Raw genomic sequence first — 21,704 nt, 5'->3', positions numbered from 1 at the left:
AAAAAGTTATATAAGTTTACATTTACTGTAAATAAAATGGACTAAATTAATTAAATTTGATATATAATAAATATTTTACGTAACAGGTTTTACTCTAAAATTGGTATAAAATTAAAGCCTTGTCTAAATGAGTTATGTTCCAAATTTGAAGTTGATATGAAAAAAATTGAGGTTCTTGTGAGATTTTATTTAGGGCGTTATACCACAAACAGCCACCGGGTGCCATGCAAACTCCATTGAATTTGTTTTATGCATTTTTCTGTCAATATTGCTCACCATATATGGAATCCTGAGACTCAGACCTTTCCAATGATATTTTTCTTGTCAAGATTATAAAAAGGTTTGATTCTAAAAGAGCGTAATGCATTTTGTAATATGACACTTGACACCGCCCACTAAGGGGGAGGAGACCGCCAAACGATTTGAAAGTACCATTTCCATGGTAGCGCAATGTCCGATTGGCAACGACCGACAAAATGGTTTTCACAGGATGAATCTTGGGCTTCTAAGCTTTCAAATGATATATAATTTATGATGATTACTAAAAGATTTGATAGAGAAAAAGGACAACAACAAAAAAAGAGCGCCAAGCGTCCCACAGGTGGGACGGTGACAGTTAAGGGGTGACCACATGAACAATGCTAACTGTGAAAATATTTTGATAAGTAAAATGTGTTGATTCTTCTATTTTATAATATCTAAAGGAAAAAATTAATAATACATTAATCCATTTACGCCAAGAATGATAACTTTAAAGATAATCTGATTGGCTAAATATTATCTGATTGGCTAAAGATAATCTGATTGTCTAAAGATAGATCTGATTGGCTGTCTGTGATTTTATTGTTCATCAGCTGGAGAAAAACAAGCTCTGAAATTGATTCCAACAATACTGTTTCCATCACAGGATTGAAAAATGCTAATAATAAAAAATAAAACTGCGACTGTTTATCTTGTAGTTCCAACTGTATGTCAGTTCTACGTTTTTATCTTGCAGTTGACTTTTTCGCAGAATTGTGAGATATACGTTATATAAACAAATTGAGCCTTTTTTAAATTTGACTTTTCTATTCTGTCTACCGTATGTATTTCCATAGCGTAAAGGGTAACGGGTAAAGGGTCAGCGTCAACACCTCTCGTTTACTTTGAATGGAGTGACGTCAAGCGTTGGCGAAATGAATTGTGGGTCCGTCGCGTCGGGTCTGTTGCTCGTGGCAGAAGTTGAAAACTTTTCAACTTTTCAAGCGCCAACGCAGGCGTCAGCCAATCAGATCGCCTTATGCAAATATCCTAGCACAGACGCTAGCCAATCATGTTCATGCAACACCAGAAGACTGATGTGATTGGCTGTTGTCACTATGACGGTTGCGTCAGCACCAAGCTTCAGAAACGCCCTCCGTCAAGCGTTAACGGTAACGCCCCGTGTGAATGGGTCGTAAGTCGTACGACTTTATGAATGAACCACTCGTTTTAAAATCTTCCCAGTCTACTGACATTCGTAATGACATCATCCAGTAACTCTACACAAAATAAATCCACTTCACCAGCTAATTACTTCTCAACAGTGATGCTAAAGAGCTACCGCAAAAACGGAAGTTTAAAGTTTTTTGCCACCGAATAAAAATTTGAAAAAATGCATTTTTCTCATAAATGTCTGTATATGGTGTTACTAAACAAGTAGAGTTTCATCAAACAGGTTTTAATAATTAGCATTTACACTACAAAGTAAATAAATACACCTATGTACTGTATATATAGATGTGCTGAACAGACAGTCTCTACAACAAAGTTGCTCCAAAACCATTTTTCACACCGCAGAATCCTCTTTACTTTTTTGAGTGCTTGTGGTTGGTGTTTCTGGAGGCACTTGAACTTTCTTCATCTCGAGTCCTTTGACCCAGGTGTAGGCGAAGGATCCGGCCAGCACCATCATATTGCTTGTCCACCAGAGCGCACTCTTACTGGAGGCCGAGTAGATGACCGCCAACACGGTCTGTGCGCAGGATTTGGCTGTGCCAGACACATTGTGCGTCAATGGACTGGTGAATTTGATCTGAAGTCCCGTCACGTAACCAATGGCAAAGCCAAAGACTCCACCCAAAATCATCATGCCCCAAAAATGTAAGTGTGTCAGTCGGTTAAACTCCAACAAGCTTTTCAGTTCGCCTAAAACGACAATAAGTGGAATAAAAAGTACACTGGCATTGAGGTTGTTGTAGTAGGAGAGCTTCCAGATATTTCCATCCACCACCGGCATCACTTTTTTTGTGTAGATGGCGTTGAGAGATACACAAAGACTGGCAATTACACCGAAAACGACGCCCGTCCAAGAAAGTGAACCTGCCACAGATTCCTGGTCCACACCCAGCCAGAATCCACCTGGAGGCATAAGAAACAAAGCACAGGTCGTCAGCATATCTCTTTTGTAGCAGACTCCATTGTGTCGATGAACGGGATCTTCATAGCTGCTGTGACGGTATCAAAACAATGTATTCTCATTAAGTATGAAAGCTGGTTTCTGCCTTTTAAGGCCCGTTCACGTCAAGAACGATAACTATAAAGATAACAGTAGCGCTGTTTTCTGAAATTCCCGAGCAAAGCCTGTCGTCAAAGTATTTCTGTATAATTGCCTTCCAGAACGGTCTACCACGACTGCGTTCCCAAACAGCAGGCATTCGCCTCCGAAAGCAAGACCGTATTTATTTTGTCTCGTCTGCTCACTTGGAGCGCAAGTAATTAGTGGTATTTAGTGGCAGTTTATCAGGAAGTGGAGATGCTGTTCTCTCTGACTCGTTGAATGGAAACGGTGCTTATTCGCAAAATGGAAACGGTGCTTATTCGCAAAAGTTTTATGCGATATTCCAATTTTGCGCGTTAAGTTAAATGCGCAACTTAGGATGGAAACCCGGCTTTGTGTGAATTTCTCAACTTTTGATAAACACAAAACGGGATATTTTGAAGATTGTTGGACACCAGCTGACGGTAGACGGTCCATTTTTCCATGCTATGGAAGTCGATGGCTGCCGTCAACTGTTTGGTTACCAAGACTCTTCAAAATACCTTCTTTTGTTTTCAGCAGAGAATAGAAACTCGTACAGGTTTGGAACGACATGAGGGACAGTAAACGATGAAAAAACATTTATTTTGGTGTGCACTGTCCCTTTAAGCGGCTGGTTCTCACCTAGAATGACTCCGCAACACAGCACCGCGTAGAAGGACGTGGTTTGCTTCAGAACCGCGTAGGACAGAAGCACGTTAAACACGGTGGAAAGCGAGCGGCCAACGGTATAGAAGGCAACTCCCACATATTTCAGGCACAAGTTGTTGAAGGTGATCATGCCGATGAACACGACGGTCAGCGGCAAAACCTCTCTGGACACTCTGAAATCAAATTTCAAAGACGGGAAATCCACGAATCCAGGACATAATTTCGAGAGAAAGTTCAAGATCCAACACAGTCCGACGCTAACAACACACTGGAAGAATGTGATGAAGACAGGCGCGTCCAGCTCCTTGCTGTCTAACAGGTAGTTGTTCAGGAAAACCATGGAAATCGAGATGAACCAATAAAGAGCGACAACCGCAGCGATTTTGCTCGCTCTCAGAATAAAGGGCTCCTCTTTGTCCGACCGAGTGGAGTCTGAGAAAGCCATTCTTAATATTCTGGATCGCTTGAGTTGGGACCTGTTCATGGTTCAGGAATAAAGCAAGAGGACCAATGCAAATGCACATTAGTTATTTTATAACAACAGCAACAATAACATTTCTCGTCAGGCGCCTGTGGTGCTCTGCACTGGCCATGAGTAAAGCGATAGCAAGCCAGAATGGTCAACAACTTCCGGGTTCCGCGTTGGATTTCTTAAAGTGACATCTACACAATCATAAAACTGCACATAATCGAATCTCACGATAAACTATGAGCGGAAACAATCAGACGATCATCATAATAATGTTTATAGATGCGGGAATAAATAATTAAGTGAATAAAAACAACAACAACAAATAGTAAGAGAGCGTTTCGGATGCTTAACCATACATTAATTCTCTTACTTAAACAGTAGTAATAAAATAATTTTGAATTTAATGTTTGTAACGTTAAAAAAAAAAAATCTGATGCTTGAGTCTCACCTTCCTGGACATCAGACATTTGCTTGCAACCATTTGCTATGCACATTAAAGGTGGGGTAAGTGATTTCTGGTAGCCAATGTTGACATTTGAAATCACTAAAACAAACACGCCCCTACCCCAAAAGTGTCCCGCCCCTATTTTGATAGCTCCGCCCCACACATACGTAGGCCTACGCAACCCAGGCAACGGGTTAGTTCTGTGAAACAAAGCAAAACTGCTGCTGCGTTCTATTCATGATGTATTGACACAAATTTCAAATGATTTTCAACGGTCGCTTTGTCGCGTCCAGTGTACAAGACCGACTTTAGCTGTTGCGGCGCAGACACGGTGTTACTCACCGATCGAGAAGAAACAAAGCAACCTCGGCGTCCGATCGCAGGCCTTCCGCTCCTTGAGTTCTCTCCAGCGCTGGAAAGCTGATCCCATATTTACACGGGTCCTACTTCTTGCCTTAAGCCTTCTTTTGTTCCGCAGACGTTTTCCTCTTTTGTTTTTTATCCGCCATCTCTATCTTTCTGTCGCTCGGCTCGGCTAATGTCCGTCCTGTGCACTGAACGCTAGGGATGGGCGGATCGATCCTCAAGTATCGATACTATCGATACTGATGTTGTATCGAAAGGATCGATCCTCACATAAAAATATCGATACTAAAGTGCATTTTTAACCATTAATTTGATTTATTTATCAAGAAATTTGGTGCATAAAAAAGCTTCTAAGTATATTAACGAATAATTGTGTTGGACAGAACCACTTCTCCTGCTCATCGGAACACACGCAAATGCTGAAAGTCAGAACCAATCAATCACAGACAGTGTTCGCTGCTGAGGCATGGCTCACAGTGCTTTTTCAAATAGGGCTGCGTTTCCCAAAAGCATCAGAAGCATAAGTAGATTTTATGAAACCATTGCCACATTATTACATTAGCCTACATAACATTGTTACTATATATAAAATAAATTCTGAAAAATGCATCACGGTTTCCACACAAATATGAAGCAGCAATAATAATAAATTGGTATAATAAAATGGTTGTATTACAGTAACCACGGTTTACCACAGTATTTGTACTAAAACTGCAGTAACCACAAATTGACCATGGTAATAATAATAATAATAATAATAATACATTTAGTACTTATGTAACACCATGTTTATTTTTCATGCGGTATCCTCAAAGGTGCACCTTTGTAACTTATCTACCCTTAAAGCATGCATGCTTGTATGGTACTAATATGCTCACTTTTAGGGGTATAGTTGCACCTTTGAGGTTACTGTCCCAGTAAAGGGCTAAAATACAATTATAGTATATTTTATTTCTGACAATGTAAACAAAAAAAGGCCTATGAAATGTTAAAAAACATGGCTTTAAAATGTAATATTAAGTGAGTATAATTACTGATTATATTCTTTTAATAATTTAAAAGATCAGTTTAGTTTAGAGGTATCGGTATCGATATCGACGATACTGGGCTTGAAAATATCGGTATCGGATCGAAAATAAAATAAGAGGTATCGCCCATCCCTACTGAACGCGCGCTCCTCCACATCCTGAGTAGACACGCCCCTTACTGCTGATTGGCTACAAGTTTGCTTTGCTATTCGGCCCGAATCAGTTTTCTAAAGTGTTTTTGAAAAATCACTTACCCCACCTTTAAAGCAGGAAGTGTTTTTAATGTTCAACTCCTCCTTTCTCTTGAGACAATCTACCATAGGTATTGCATTATTACAATAGAACAAAACAGCCCAATTATTAGTTATGAGATATCTGTCAGTATCACTCCTTTTAAAAAGCATTATAAGCTTGGGTGTTGTGTCTAAATATTTGCATTCATGTATGAAAAAATAACTTATTTTAATATAGTTTACTTCAAATTAGATATTTTTCTTCTTAAATTAGACAATATCCCAAGAAATGACTATTAGGCTACCAGTTGTAGGCCTATACATCCTTCAAAAATGCATGTATGAAATTGCAATAAAAATGTTCTGCATTTATTATAAGTCATATTTACATTACATTTACATTTAGTCATTTAGCAGACGCTTTTATCCAAAGCGACTTACAAATGAGGACAATAGAAGCAATCAAAATCAACAAGAGAGCAAAGATACGCAAGTGCTACGTCGCAAGGTTTTTATATGATTATATAATAAATATAAAGAAAACTGATAGAATAAAAAGAATAGAGCAAGCTAGTATTAGAGGCCTTTTTGCTTTTTGTTAATTGCATAATAAATAAAATAAAACAAATAGATAGAATACAAAAAGAATAGAGAAGCTATAGCTTAGTAAATGAATAGAGTGCAAGTCTAAAAGGGGCAAGTTATTATTAATTTTTTTTTAAATGTCATATAAATGTCATTTATGATTTTAAATTGCACCTATAAAATGTATTTACTCCTAATTTCACATGGTGCTTTTTAATGGTGAATAATGTTCTCCTTACTGGTCCTGGATAATATCCTCAGAAATTTACTTGGCTTATTATGGACTCATGAAATTTGGGGTTTGTCACTTAATAGGCATATTTGAAATTTTCTTTTACTAACCTAATCAATGTTAATTGTGTAGCCTACTTTTAATAACTTTATTGTACATCCTCTAAGATATGGTAGATAAAACCAACAATGACTCCCATAGTTGATTGCATTGATGTAACTCTGCAATGGCTCCCTAATGTATCCTAAACACATATAGCTATTTTCATAATAATAATAATAATAATAATAATAATAAATGTGTTGCTTCCCTAGATTATTTAGCATTCGTTTTTAGTGTTTAAATTAAGTAGGAGTCACAGCGCAGTTATATGCAACAACAAACCACATTTACTAAAGTCAGGGTTATGAAAAATAATTTTTATGTTCATTTGTATATTTATTTTCCTAGTTATCCTTTGCTTATAGGAATTATTACCATTAAAAATAGATTATTTTCTGGCTCTGGAAAGGTACAGATAAACCTTGACAATTATTAGGCTACAGGGATTCTGTATTTCGATGCCGAAATGCACCTTTAAGTTGGTTTGCCGACCGCCAATAAAATTAAAAGAAGAAGTATTTCCATGCCAGGAGGACTTTTATTCTGAAGTTCGGAAAGGGGCGGGGCCTGAGAGGGCGGTTGCTTATTTCCGGTAGTGAGCTTCGCTGATGCATATCGTTGTAAATCAGTAAATTCTGACGTAATTATCATTACATTTAGCTTATTTAGAAATTAAGACAGGCGTCGTCCGTTATCTAATAACCTCGAAATGGCAATCACAGTTAGCACGCAACGGGGACAGGTAAGAGATGCTTTTTAAATACACTTTTAGCGTACGCAACATGCTAGCTTGCTCAAGCAGCATAAGAAGATTTTTTCTCAATAAAAACAACACACATCGGAAGTTGCGCAGTACAGAATTAGCATTAGCATTAGCAATAAGCACATATAGATGTTACACCTCAGCTGGTGTCTAAACATCACAATGTTGGACGCACACTAACGAGAAAGGCACAAATACGTATGTAACGCTACGTATGCTAGTTCTTGATTTTCCAAGTGCGCGATATTTACGTTACAACGTCAAAATGTGACAATTAAACGTTAACAAATGTGATTTAATGCCATAGTTTAAAGACCTGTTTGTATCCATGTAGTAACTAAACAGTCGATGTATTTTATAAATTATAAAATAAAAAAAAATTGTTTGCAATAAACATTGTTTTTTAGTAAAATAGGGAGTGTATTGAATAAAATTATGCAATGTTCAACAGTGTTTTTGTCATTTTTAGATAGAATAATAAATAGAAAAGAGGCAATAACCAACAAATACTTTGTACTATATACTTAAGTAATACTGATAGGTTTTCTTTAAAATATCCTGTTAAGCACTTATTAAACCATTTAATTTGGATGTTGAAAAATCTTGCAAAAAGTCTCTTTCTGAATTGCATAATGTAATTTTATTGTATTGATTATTTTTTTTAATTGATATATGTTTTCTGTTGTAATTGTCCCCTGGCAACTTTTTTTTTTTTTTTCCTTTTGTAAGCATTTGCTGTGAGAAGTATAGGTTTGTTGATACCATAGACGAACATACATTGTAGGTTAAAGTTGCTTCATTATAAATGCCTGTTATAATAAGACCCATTGACCTGATAATGAAGATGTGGACGATACAAATACAACTAAGTGGAATCCTTTTGAGAATTATTAAAAGACTCATTCGAAAAGAAGCAAAAGATGTCTTTAAGGGGTCATCGGATGCGACATGCACTTTTACTTTTAATGTGTGTTGGCAGTGTGTGTACACAACCACCCTATAATGGTAAAGATCCACCCAGTGTTTTTTTTTTTTTAATCTGGTTAAATGTTTACCCCTTTCTCACGTTTCAGCACAGACTGGACTGGTGTCTTACCTTAGCTCCGCCCTGAGTGAGCTGTCATCAGTCCTCCATTGTTTCACCGCCGGAGCAGATGTAGACAAGAATGACTCCTAAGCGATTGAGGTGTTCTGTTGTTGGATGTAATAATGAACAGAGCAGTCGTCATTTACTCCTGACATCTGAGCCGCTGAAGCTGCAGTGGATTACGTTTGTTTTTGAAGGGAATGCGCTCTCGATCTACTTAAATGCGTCTATGTTCGCGCGAATCATTCGTGATCCACCTTCACCTACAGAAGAAGTGAGTGTAAGGTTTTTTAATGAATCTTTGCAAATCGCCTTTCCTAATAACGTGCTAGTTAGCAAGTTTCACGATGAATGCGGCTGAAGTTTCATCTCTCAGAGAGCGGTTCGGAAGCGAGGGGCGGGGTCTAGCAGAGCTCATTAACATTTAAAGCAACACGCACTAAAATGGCTTGCTGTAAACAGAGCTGTTTTTGACAGGGTAAAAAAAAGGTGTTTTTGCACTACCATTGAGAAATTTTAACCAAACTATGTTACAGACTTTTCATTAAGACCCTAAAGAATCATATCAACTTGTGGAAAATGGGCATCCGATGACCCCTTTAAAATTAAAATTTTCATTAACTCAGTTGTGCACAGTTACAATGCGTACAAGTGCACTGTGCCCATCTTTGTGTATCTTTAACTCCCAAACCTGGCAAAGATCCCAAAATTCTTTACAATTTTAGACCAATCATATTATTTTATATGTTTGTACATTTAAAATAAAATCTACATAAAATGAACTGAAAGAACAGCAATGTCCTTTTAGTGCTCAAACTTTTTAATTATAGACTTATAATAGAAGATGATGCTTCCATTACATTTCTGAACTTTTTATAATGCTTTTGATTCATTTGAACACCATTATGTTTTTCATTATTTGCAGTATTTACTTGCAGATTAGAACTCACTTAAAGAGTTTAGTATAATTTTGCAAGAAAAAGTTTGAGAATTTTTATCATATGTGACCTTGGAGCACAAAAGCAGTTTTAAGTCGCTGGGGTATATTTGTGATTATATTTGTAAATTGTGTATTTATGCCAAAAATCATTAGGATGTTAAGTAAAGATCATGTTCCATGAAGATATTTTGTAAATTTCCTACCGTAAATATATCAAAACTTAATTTTTGATTAGTAATATGCATTGCTAAGAACTTCATTTGGACAACTTTAAAGATGATTTTCTCAATATTTAGATTTTTTTGCACCCTCTGATTCCAGATTTTCAAATAGTTGTATCTCTAATATTGTGCTATCCTAACAAACCATACATCAATGGAAAGATTATTTATTCAGCTTTCAGATGATGTATACATCTCAATTTAAAAAAAATGACCCTTATGACTGGTTTTGTGCTCCAGGGTCACATATGTTAATGTTAAAAATCTTGTGTAATATAACTTGTGTGTGTTTGTTTGCTGGTTTTTATTGTATTTGTTATACTTGTATTTTTTTAATTTTTTTTGCTATGAAAATAGCCTAAGATGCTGACATGGCATTCAATAAATAAATGCTACTAATACTTGCAGATTAATTTCTAAACATTATAGTATCTCTTTATGAAAATTCAGATATTTCAGTCTCTACCAGGAGGCACATCACCCCGATTTTCCATGCAATGGAGAGTTAAACAGGGCTGCTCTAGGGTTGTTCTCATTATAATGGCTACTACTTCTTTGTCTTTATTAAAAATTCAACCATAGCTCTGTTATTAGAGGTACTTTAGCAGTCAGTAATCACCCGAGGTGATCAAAGAAACAATGACTAGTAATTACATGAAAAAAGTGTTTTTGTGATTCTGACGTATCGTAACTCATTGCACAGAATCAAAAGCTGGTGTTATGGTGTGTTCAGGTCTACATCGGTGAGCTGCCTCAGGATTTCCTGAGAATCACCCCGACGCAGCAGCAGCAGCAGGTGCAGTTAGACGCCCAGGCGGCCCGGCAGCTGCAGTACGGAGGATCTTTAGCAACAGCTGGCCGTATCTGCATCACTGTCGTACAGGTACGTCTGCAGGGTTGTTTTACTGGTCAGACTTACACTGCTGTACTTGGACAAAATGCTGCACTGTTCTTTGGGAAATTGAAATATAACACTATAATAATATACTAATATAGCACTTGCATATTATTGCTCTTTTGTTGGTTTTGATTGCTTCTATTGTCTTCATTTGTTAGTCGCCTTGGATAAAAGCGTCTGCTAAATAACAAAATTTAAATATAATGTAAATGTAAATAACAAAACTAAATTGAAATGTTAAAACAAGCCCCAAATCAAATAAATAAGTAACACAAATAAAATAAATCTCTTCATATAAACAAAATAAGGCTTTGTCTGTGCTCTTAACATTTAAAATTAGAGGCAACCACTGCATTTTAATCACGATCCAAACAAAGATGCTGCATACATGCAACATGAGCAGTTTTTAATCTAAACTGGATTGTATAATTCCGAAATTTGAAGCAAAAACAGAATGGTTTGACTTCAGTTTTGTGAAACTATGCATAAAAATATCTGCATGAAACAGAAACAGCAGACAAGCTGAACGAGCCGCAGATTCACTCTCTGCCAGCAGGTGGCGCTTAAAGCGTTTCTTTGGTTTCGGCTGTAAACAAAGCAGCGCTGCACTTGTGAACTTTAATATGCATTATACAGAGGCAAGATGAATAGAAAAAATACCATCTAAACTTTTCTAAAGACAGTAAGTTCCCTTCAGACATGCATTCATATAAACTCCTTCCCCTAATTGAATCGCGATTTGTTTAGCATCTCAACCGATTTGAATCGTCACATATTTGAATCGATTTTCAACCAGCTCGCGGTTAATCGTTACATCCCTATTGTCGCACATATCACATTGTCACATGATCACGTCCATGCTTGTAAAAATTCATAAAAATGTGACTGAGCAACTGACGAGTAACGCTGTTTCAGCGCAGATTTTCCTCGCGCTTTGGACTTTGAACCATGGCTAACAAGCAGATAGCGCCGCAAGCTCGTGCAGCGCTGTCAGAATGAAAACATAACATTCTGCAGTTTATTTATTAATTTTTTAAGGCCATTTCGCAATTTCAATAATCATACAGCAACCACCCCTTCCTTTTCTCATCGAAGACATGCGATGCAGTACTAAACAGTCTCTTGCTGTCAGTGCTTGTAATACATTTTGCGACACTTTTAAATGCTTCCACTTCCACACTGCCGACATGTTTGCTGCTCGCCTCTCACTCTACGCTGGTTGCCATTGATTGCGTCACCAAAAATGTCATTGTTCGGTACAATTTATTCAGTCTTTTTGCTTGTTCGGCTGAACACCGAAATACATTTCTTTGCTATTTTCAGTCGAATAATTTCGGTTGCCGAACATTCGGTGCATCCCTACTTTTTACATTAGTACAGGAAACACATGTCAGTCTTCATTATTTTGAAGTAAGAAATTAATATTGAATTTGTGAACAAATCGTTTTGAGAAAATGTCTTTTAATGAATCATTTTGAAAAATGGACTGAATGGGTTACCAGTCATTAAAGAAATAATTGCGATGCTGAGCCTGAGTCTGAGCTGTTTTTGACTGTAGAATCAATCAGTGTCTAAGTTAAATGGAAGAATCATTTTGAAAAATGGACTGAATGGGTTACCAGTCATTAAAGAAATAATTGCGATGCTGAGCCTGAGTCTGAAGACTGGTTATTTCTTGAGCTGTTATTGACTGTAGAATCAATCAGTGTCCAATGGATGCTCTGCAGTGAATGGGTGCCGTCAGAATGAGAGTCTAAACAGCTGATAAAAACATCACAATAATCACAAACAATTCACACCGCTCTCGTGAAGCCAAAAGCTGTGTGATTCTAATAAACAAAATAAATCAATAAGGCATATGAAACATGAAACAAGTCCTCTATCTGTGATATTGCTTTCTCCAGAGACTAACCTGGTAAAAGGTGTAATAATATGATAATGATAACAATGTTAGATAACAAGTTATTTCCATCACTGGCATCTTTCTGTGGTTGCAACCCTGATTGGGCAATTGCTTGAGCAATGCATTTCAGTCAGTTGCACAAAACAACATTTCAGCTTAACATTGTGTTTCTACATAAATGGCTCATTGCAGTTGTTGTATTTGTGCATCTGTGACTTTCAAGTGTGTAATAAGTATACTGGATATTTAAAAGGAGATGCAAAGGCCTGTAAGTTACAAGGCCAATTATATTGTTGTTTTCACAGGCGAAGCTTGCGAAGAACTATGGGATGACACGCATGGACCCTTACTGCAGGATTCGACTTGGCTATGCCGTCTATGAGACTCTTACTGCCCACAATGGAGCAAAGAACCCTCGCTGGAACAAAGTCATCCAGTGCACTGTCCCGCCTGGGGTCGACTCTTTCTATCTGGAAATCTTCGATGAGGTCAGACTGAATACGGCTTTTTAATAGCTTAGTTTTGTGTTACATGTCCTTGTTTTTGTCATATTTAGTTAACATTAATTTGAGTCATTGAAAACTTTTGATATTTTAGTCATATTGTAGTCACATTAAAGCAATAATTCACCCAAAAACAAATACTGTCATCATTTACTGTCCCTCAAGTTTTTCCAAAACTGTATGAATTTATTTCTTCTGTTGAACACAAAGGAAGATATTTTGAAGAATGTTGATTACCAAAGAGTTTCTGGTAGCCATTGACTTCCATAGTATGAAAGAAAAAAAATCCATTACGGCATGCCAGGGTTACTATAGTTAAAGGGATAGTTCACCCAAAAATTACCCCATGATTTACCCTCAAGCCATCCTAGGTGTATTCTTCTTTCAGACGAATATAATCGGAGTTATGTTTAAAAATGTCCTGGCTCTTCCAAGCTTTATAATGGCAATGAATGGGGGTCGAGATTTTGAAGCACAAAAAAGTGCATCCATCCATCATAAAAAGTACTCCACACGGCTCAAAAGGGACAATAAAGTCCTTCTGAAGCAAATCGATGCATTTGTGTAAGAAAAATATCCATATTTCATCTCTAGCTTCCGCTAACTGTCGTACGTGCATTCACAAAATAATTATGTTTCAGCGGATGATGTTGGATGTAGGCGAAGAAACAAACAAAAAATGGCACAATTGACAAAATGACAAAATACACAATTTATTTACTAAAACTTTAACTAAAATTAAAATGAAAACCGAAAATATAAAAACGAAAGCTTTTTCAAAATTGTAATAAAAACGGTAACAGTGCCAAAATAACAAAATCTTAAATCATGAATTTTTATATCCTGAAATCCTGCATGTAAAGGTGACTTTTCTTGCAGTAGGCGATCTTAAATGTTGATTGTTCTGTGTTGCCGGACAGAGAGCGTTTTCCATGGATGATCGCATCGCATGGACACACGTGACGATACCAGAGAGTCTGCGAGAGGGAACCATCGTGGATGAATGGTACAGCTTGAGCGGAAGGCAGGGTGATGACAAAGAAGGCATGATTAATCTTGTCATGTCCTTTGCTGTAAGTCCTCACTCACAAAATACTCCTGTGTGTTAATGGTGTGTCTTAAACAGGTGTTACAAGAGAAATGCTGTTGCCTTTCAACTTTGTAAACCAAGGCAATTGTGATAGGTATGCATATGTTGTGTTCTGCTTTTGCTTTCAGTGTGGACAGTCAAATTACTTGTTGCCTGTACAAATGACCTGGTCAGGACATGCATGAAAATTCAGAAAGTATATGCACTGTAAACTGATATAACGTATAAGAACAGTAACTTTCAAAAAAAGAGCATGTCAACTTTTGTTTAATCAAATGTATATTTTTCTCTCTCTCTTTTTTTTTTAATCAAAGTCAATACCAGCAGGAATGATGATGCAGCCGCAGCCTGTGGTTTTGATGCCTACAGTTTATCAACAGGGCGTTGGATATGTGCCCATAGCAGGTATGTATAACACTGACATAATAAATCGAGCAGCCACTGCTGTATTCATGCAGTTTTAGGGCCCTTCATCATGTTTAACCCTACTGTATCATATTTGGTACACAAATTTCTAAGGCCTTTAAATGATCAAGATGATCAAAATTTTGCTGAAATGCCTGTTTCACACAATCTACTACATGCTTTTTGTCATCTGATGGACTTTTAGAATAGCAGAGGGCCTAGGACAGATCCTTGTGGGACTCCATACTTTACTGGAGTTAATTGAGATGATTCCCTGTTTAAATAAACAGTGATAGCGATCGGACAGGTAGGATTAAACCATCTTAAAGCCTGCCCTTAAATAACCGTATAGTTTTGTAATCGATCTAGGAGTACGTCATGATCTATAGTGTCAAACGCAGCACCAAGATCAAGTAAAACTAGCAATGAGATGCAGCCTTGGTCTGATGCAAGAAGCAAGTCAGTTTCTGTGCTATGATGGGCCCTGAAACCTGACTGAAATTCTTCATAAATATAATTTTTTTGAAGGAAGGAGTGTAATTGAGCAGAAACAACTTTTTCTAAAATTTTAGAAATAAACGGAAGATTTGACATGGGTCTGTAATTTGCCAGATCATTAGGATCTAGTTGTGTTTTTTAACAAGAGACTTAACCATCAGCTTGAACTGTTTTGGGAAATGACCTAGAGATAACGACAGTTCTTCCTGTCCTATAGTTTTTTTTTTGTTTTGTTTTTTAAATATCTTACTAAGACATTATTGGAGATATAGGGTGACAACTGATATATCATTTTATGTAGGTTGTCTGCTATACTGTTATAAAGACCTCATTGATTTACATTACAAACTATCAAAATTTCATCTTAATTTTTGGCAGTATAAATATCAGCATCTGCACCAAATTGCATATTTTTGCTCAGTTTCAGCCTCTGATAAAAAAAAAAAAAAAAAACATACGCAAACGTTTGTGTCTAAAGATTCAATTAACTTTCAAAAATAATAATAATTTTAAAAAAAAACTGATTTTCATATGTCATTATTTCATGTCAGAATTGCAGGGTTGAAATGAGTAAGCAAGCCTGTTCTGTTTGGGAGATTAAGACTCTAAAATGGTTGCCTGTGCACAGTTAAATACTGCCTTTAATGATAAAAACAAAACACGAAAAGTACGCTTTTGTCCAAATGTGTATTTAGGTGTCCCTGGTATGTATAACCAAGGTGTGGTGCCCATGGGAATGCCAGCCATGCCTGCTGTCACGTCACAGAGCGCCCCCTGTGGTGAAGAAGACCTTAAAGCCCTTCAGGACATGTTTCCCAACCTCGACAAGGAGGTGATCCGCACCGTTTTGGAGGCCCAACAGGGCAACAAGGATGCTGCCATAAACTCCTTGCTACAGATGGCTGAGGAGCTTTAACTGCAGAACTGCCACACAGCTAGCGCTTAAATGTACCAACAATGTAAAACTTTATACCAAAAAAAACCCCTGTAAATATGCACACTGAAGTCTATCAACCCTTAACAGTAGCACGTAAATCTAACAAAATTTTAATTGTCTTTAAATCAGCATTCAGAATGAATGTTTCTGGGTCGTTACAGAGAATGTAGGATGATTTTTGTAAAGGAGTAGCTTGTCATATGTCCGCTGAGGGCAGTATACCATATCTGTATTGTAGTGATCCCATGTCTTAAAGATGTTTGATATACTGTATTATGCTTTTATCTGTATGAATTTAGTTACATAAATGTACATGAATATAATTTATTTTGAAGATGATTAAAGAGATATCGGAGTATATCAGAATTAATGTAATTATTTTAATGGCTCGTTTGTGCACAAACCACTTTATGTCCATTACAAGCACAGAATATCTGGTAAGTGTGAAATGCCTAATAGCAGCCCATGATATTGGCAAATATATATGACGCACATTGCCTGTTATTGCACAGTACAGTTGCAAGACCTTGTGGTTAAAATTATCATATTGTTTTGGAGTAAATAGCACTTGGAGCAAAACAAAATCTTTTTCCTTGCTTTTCTCCTCTGCTCTAACTTGTTTACTAATCTAGCTTTCTACTAAACCTGGCATTGCACACTGTGATTGTTGTTGGCTCTGTGATGAATTGCTGTTGTTTTTCTATTATGTCACTTTGGATAAAAGTGTCAGCTAAATGCATAAATGTAAACCTAAATGAAAAGGCTATAGTTGCCGTATTGCTCTAACTAACGCACCAGTTATCACCAGTTTGAATGTAATTAGACTAAAAAATATAGTTTATAAGGGCATGAGCAATGGCCATGTGTTGCAAAAGGTTATAATTTTGCATCCAAAATCTTTACATTGTGAATCCACAACTGTGACAGAATCCTTTCCACCATGCCATTCACAGAGCATTGGAACCATTGCAGTTTTCCAGAAAAATGACAACATATAAACAAACTTCAGTTTGCATTAGTTTATTAAGAGCTACTAGACAAGAAACAAAAAAGCTGTCATGTCACCATAGAGATGATTATCACAAACATTTCATGCTATTAAAATTTACAGATTTATTCCATAAGATTCATTTGAAACTGCTCTACTGTTCGGGGTTAAGAACGCAGGTTTACAGTCTCCTTCGGCGTCTCCTTAAGGAAGTCGATTGACCAGAGCAGTCGGAGGCCTTGCAGCCACAAGACTCAATGTAAATGTAAGTGTGGCTGATATTTGACCCATCAGGGCAAGTCAGGGTCGCTTCCTTCTTGGTGGTTGTCATTTCTTGACAGCACGAGCATGAGTGCACAAGAGCGTTCGCTTCTGCAGAGTATCTGTTTCAACATACAATGACGGTTCGGTTGTTAAGTACCAGCACAGATGGTACAATTTGTGGCACAAAAACTAAATGTATTTATAAATGAAGATCTCTAAATTGTGATTTTGTTACTCACATTGATGAGGTCTCACAGAAGCCTGAGCAAGAGGTTATTTCCACAGGTGTGCTGCTTATACAGCCATTACTGGCCATGAAGGTGCTGTTCTTCTGGACATTACATTTGTTGTCCAGTGTACCTAAGGGAAATGAGAAACACATTAATTAAGTGTTAGAAGATATAATTCTACACTTTATATGACCTGAAATAGTTTTTCGGCAAGTTCAGTAGCAGTGCTGGGTAGTAACCGATTACATGGGAAGTTTGGGAAACTTTGACGTAATATGTTTAATGCACTTCATGTTGTTAATAACAACAAATGGAATATATTTTCTTTCTTTTTTTATTTTTATATCAGTGTGGTACGTGATTATCCCATTTAAATCAATGAGATAAACAAGTTAGGTCAAAATTATTCTAAAAGTAATCAAAAAGTAGTCTGATTATATTTCCTGAAAAGTGTAATGTAATGGATTATGTTACAACTACAGTTTTTTTCATGAAATTTGGAATCAGTAACGGACTACAATTTGCAAGTAATCTACCCAGCACTGTTCAGTAGTAGTATTTTCTTTTTTAATTAAGTTATTTTGCTCCTAGAAATGGTGTTCAGATAGTGGCATCAGATGTAATTCTAAATGGCATTACCCGTCATTTTCACGAATCATGATTCAAATAGAACATAAATGCATTTTTAAGAGTATTTAACTCTCATTAACATATTTTGCAATTATTGAGTAATGCTTTTTAAATGTTCCAGACTCACAGGTTTGACAGCAGCCATCTGCATCTATTGTCTCTGTTCCCTGTAGAAAAAGAAAAAGCATTAACCATTGAACAGACTTAAATTTAAGATATTAAGTTGTCTCTTTCAAGCCACTTACAGGGATACAATTCTCAGGATTGAAGGCAGGGCAAGTGGTCTTAATCTCAACTGTCACTGAGTTACCGTTGACTCTCTCACACTTGTATTTCACACATTTGTCATTAGATGGTTGCCATATCTGGTCAACCTGTTAGTGGAGAAGGTATACAAAGAATACTTAATGCAAACATTTAAAATGTCATTAATTTGATAATAAAAAATGCACTTTACAATGCAATTGTTAAAATGCTAAAATAAGTGTAATGTCAGAACTTACTGAAACGGTAACTGTGATGTTGTCATGCATAACCACACAATCGGTGCTAACACACTCTCCACAGCACTGACCAGGAATGAGTTGGTACTCGTGACCCTAAAGGAAAAAAAGAAAGAGAAATACATCACATTGCCTGGTAGTTGACAGATAACTGTGCACTGAATTATTTTAAAGGTGTCTATGCTTATTGTTCACATGATTTGTTATGCTTTTTCTAAAACGCTGGCATTTGTAACCCGACTCCGCTAGTCTTTATTGAAGACGGAAATAGACGATTATACCTCTGGACAGTTATCGTTGCAGTCAGCTATCACACACTCTGGAGCAAAAAGTTCTGTTTCAGGATCTACGTTCCAACCACACTGACAAAGCGTACAAGGGTCATCGCTTGGTATAGTTGAGCCAGGCTAGAGACGGCGATAGAGAGAGGGAATAAGTATACTTTTGATATCTTGTGTATATATATATAAAATGAAGTAATATCTCATTTTACCTGATACACTGTGGTATTATGGACACAGACTTCCATGGGTGCTGTAAAAATTAAGAAATGAATGAGTGCATCGCACAGCATCAAAACAATAAAGTATCTTTTCTGAGAACAACTGGTCCATATACATACAGCAAATATAATCTGGACAGCAGTTATCTGGAGACACGCTGAAGGATGGTATAAAACCCAGTGGACATTGTATTGTCGGAATAGGGCACAGGTTCACATCACAACCTGTAGAATAATATTAAACATTTTTGTTCAGCATTTCATTGTAAACGTACAGGCATTTCTACAATCAATTTTTAGAATTTTTTGTCTAACTTTCTGCTGTTTAAACAGTACAAGGGTAAATCAAGACCCATCGTTTGCTTAAGTTGGGACCTAATTTTTTTGAAGCCATCAGTTGAAAACCACTAGTATGACTGAATAACTAAAAACTAGTAAATATATCAAATGAATAGTATTTCTGTCATCTGTTTTAAAAAGTCCTTCTGAGTCCCCGTTTTCTTGTTTTCAGATCACTTACTGCACTCATGGATCTCACAGCAGTCAATTGTTGTGTTCACAAGCACTTGACCAGGCTGATCGCAAGTAACAGGTGGTGAAACAGGACAAGTTACAGGCTGGCAACGGACGGTCAGTGTTTCACTCTCACACTCACACATTTGACATCCTCTCTGCCAAGTATCATTGGGCTGCAAAACCAAAAAAAAAAAAAAAACTCGTCAGATATATCACGTTTTCATAAATGGGAAGCTGAAATGGTTCATTGAATTCTGTTCACAAAATTCTGCAGTTGACACATTGACACATCCATTCAAATCTTAATTAATTGTTCAGGCATTTTTCTGTGATCTGCAAACCTATTACACATAATCAAGAGTCTGCTTAACATCTGTTTCTGTTAGTTTACTGGAATATTATTATTAAATGCACTAATTATCAAAAAATTTACATTCTTAAACAAACTGAGTGAAATGTAAGTTGCTTTGGATAAAAACATCTGCCAGATGCAAATATTTAACATTTAGTTTTGGTATTATCTTGTTCCCACTGACATTTAACATGTGCAAAAAAGGAGGGCCATGTCTGTATTCCATAACCTATGAAACAAAAGACTAATATTTGAAGATATACCTGTCTTGGTGGATCAAGTGCATCACACTTAGGCCCATAGGTTGTAGTTGTTACTTCTGTGTCTGTATTAGTTGTGGCAGGCTGTGTTGTTTCTGTGGAACTTATGGTTGTTGAACTGGAATATGTGGTTGTTTCAGGAGGAATGGATGGTGATGGGGAGGTTTCACATGATGTTGAAATCTTCACAATATGACAAGATGCATTACAGTATGCAGTGAAACACCAACCAGAGCCATCAGTAACATTGTAAATGATATCACCTGAAAAAAAAAAAAAACAGTTACAAAGTTAAAAATGTTCAGCTTTTCTTATGATTATTAAATAATACAAAAATAAAAATTAAATGGGAATTTTGTACCTGATTGAAAATGTGTGCCATTGACAAAACAACAAACAACAGAACTGGTTGAGAATAAAGAGGACGTTGTGGTCACTGGAAGGGTCTTAGTAAATGATGGTAATGTTTGTGTAATGGGAGCAACTGAGGTCTCCATGGATGTGGATGAGTAGAAAACATTTTGAGTGGAAATTGGTGAAATAGTTGAAATATACACTGTTTTAGTTGTTTCGAAAGAAGTTTCCACTTCTAAAGTAGTTGTTGCTGTAGTCGTTGGTTGGCTTGTTAGGCCAGTCGTCTCCACTTTTGGTGGCCTGGTGGTGGTGGACAAAGGTGTCTGACCTGTGGTCAATTCATTCTGAGTTATAGTCTCAGTTGTTGTTGGTTGTCCAGTTGTTTGAGTAGCTGTGGAAGATTTTGAAGTTGTGGAGACTACGCTTGGAGCTGATGATTCTGTAGATGGTTGGGCAGTGGTGCTTCCTTCCTCGACAATGAGAGTAGTGGATGGGACGGCTGGTGTGGTGGTTGAAAGAGTAGTTTCAGCTTTGAGTGGTTTTGTTGTTGAAGAAAGACCCTGAGTGGTAACCTCAGACCCGGTGGATGATTCTACACTCACTGTTGTGTACACAAGGGTAGTGACTGGTACAGCAGTTGTCTTTGTCAGCGTTGTTGGCTGTGTGGATGTAACGACTGGCAATGAAGTTTGTGACACTGGCATGCCTGTGCTTGTAGATGTTGATGTTTTAGATGATGTGCCTGTTACCTCTTCGAAAGTGGTTGTTGCTGTAGTCGTTGGTTGGCTTGTTAGGTAGATGGTTGGGCAGTGGTGCTTCCTTCCTCGACAATGAGAGTAGTGGATGGGACGGCTGGTGTGGTGGTTGAAAGAGTAGTTTCAGCTTTGAGTGGTTTTGTTGTTGAAGAAAGACCCTGAGTGGTAACCTCAGACCCGGTGGATAATTCTACACTCACTGTTGTGTACACAAGGGTAGTGACTGGTACAGGAGTTGTCTTTGTCAGCGTTGTTGGCTGTGTGGATGTAACGATTGGCAATGCAGTTTGTGACACTGGCAGGGCTGTGCTTGTAGATGTTGATGTTTCGTTGTGTACACAAGGGTAGTGACTGGTACAGCAGTTGTCTTTGTCAGCGTTGTTGGCTGTGTGGATGTAACGACTGGCAATGAAGTTTGTGACAATGGCAGGGCT

The 21,704-nt window shown here is 37.2% G+C and overlaps 3 protein-coding genes across 4 annotated transcripts; 1 reads left to right on the top strand and 2 right to left on the bottom strand.

The window, feature by feature from the left end:
- Positions 1 to 1,424: 1,424 nt before the first annotated feature.
- On the bottom strand, positions 1,425 to 4,158 carry LOC107691822 (GDP-fucose transporter 1-like). Of its 2 annotated transcripts, XM_016490627.1 has the most exons (3): positions 4,129 to 4,158; positions 3,182 to 3,684; positions 1,425 to 2,379 (listed from the first exon to the last, which is right to left on the bottom strand). In XM_016490627.1, the coding sequence occupies exons 2-3, from the start codon at positions 3,651 to 3,653 to the stop codon at positions 1,808 to 1,810; spliced, it is 1,044 nt and encodes a 347-aa protein (XP_016346113.1). In that variant the 5' UTR covers positions 3,654 to 3,684; positions 4,129 to 4,158; the 3' UTR covers positions 1,425 to 1,807. The 2 variants fall into 2 exon arrangements, with proteins under 2 accessions (XP_016346113.1, XP_016346112.1); XM_016490626.1 differs by lacking the exon at positions 4,129 to 4,158 and having other exon boundaries at positions 3,182 to 3,981.
- Positions 4,159 to 7,225: 3,067 nt separating this feature from the next.
- Positions 7,226 to 16,274, top strand: LOC107691820 (toll-interacting protein-like). Its single transcript, XM_016490624.1, has 6 exons — positions 7,226 to 7,413; positions 10,416 to 10,565; positions 12,789 to 12,971; positions 13,907 to 14,059; positions 14,391 to 14,481; positions 15,675 to 16,274. Exons 1-6 carry the CDS (start codon positions 7,381 to 7,383, stop codon positions 15,893 to 15,895), a joined length of 831 nt encoding a protein of 276 aa, XP_016346110.1. The 5' UTR covers positions 7,226 to 7,380; the 3' UTR covers positions 15,896 to 16,274.
- Positions 16,275 to 17,069: 795 nt separating this feature from the next.
- Positions 17,070 to 20,658, bottom strand: LOC107691860 (mucin-2-like). The gene is made up of 11 exons (XM_016490684.1): positions 20,523 to 20,658; positions 20,165 to 20,424; positions 19,554 to 19,722; positions 19,154 to 19,258; positions 19,025 to 19,065; positions 18,813 to 18,938; positions 18,532 to 18,627; positions 18,274 to 18,402; positions 18,156 to 18,195; positions 17,408 to 17,528; positions 17,070 to 17,287 (listed from the first exon to the last, which is right to left on the bottom strand). The coding sequence occupies exons 1-11, from the start codon at positions 20,656 to 20,658 to the stop codon at positions 17,086 to 17,088; spliced, it is 1,425 nt and encodes a 474-aa protein (XP_016346170.1). The 3' UTR covers positions 17,070 to 17,085.
- Positions 20,659 to 21,704: the final 1,046 nt, after the last annotated feature.

This window comes from Sinocyclocheilus anshuiensis, unplaced genomic scaffold, assembly GCF_001515605.1.
Source record: "Sinocyclocheilus anshuiensis isolate Anshui unplaced genomic scaffold, SAMN03320099.WGS_v1.1 scaffold206, whole genome shotgun sequence".
In the NCBI taxonomy this organism is placed as follows: domain Eukaryota; kingdom Metazoa; phylum Chordata; class Actinopteri; order Cypriniformes; family Cyprinidae; genus Sinocyclocheilus; species Sinocyclocheilus anshuiensis.
Note: the sequence above shows the minus strand (reverse complement) of the source record. Positions and strands in the feature narration are given on the sequence as shown.

Bases quoted from the DNA above. Each gene is read 5' to 3' on its own strand.
- LOC107691822 (XM_016490626.1), bottom strand. From the start codon at position 3,692: ATGAACAGGTCCCAACTCAAGCGATCCAGAATATTAAGAATGGCTTTC. The intron at 2,380-3,181 runs GTGAGAACCAGC...TTATGCCTCCAG, and splicing joins GTGTTGCGGAGTCATTCTAG to GTGGATTCTGGCTGGGTGTG.
- LOC107691820 (XM_016490624.1), top strand. From the start codon at position 7,381: ATGGCAATCACAGTTAGCACGCAACGGGGACAG. The intron at 7,414-10,415 runs GTAAGAGATGCT...TGGTGTGTTCAG, and splicing joins TTAGCACGCAACGGGGACAG to GTCTACATCGGTGAGCTGCC. The intron at 14,482-15,674 runs GTATGTATAACA...ATGTGTATTTAG, and splicing joins TGGATATGTGCCCATAGCAG to GTGTCCCTGGTATGTATAAC.
- LOC107691860 (XM_016490684.1), bottom strand. From the start codon at position 20,658: ATGGAGACCTCAGTTGCTCCCATTACACAAACATTACCATCATTTACT. The intron at 19,259-19,553 runs GTAAGTGATCTG...ATTATTCTACAG, and splicing joins CTGTGAGATCCATGAGTGCA to GTTGTGATGTGAACCTGTGC. The intron at 17,288-17,407 runs GTGAGTAACAAA...ATGTTGAAACAG, and splicing joins TTCTGTGAGACCTCATCAAT to ATACTCTGCAGAAGCGAACG.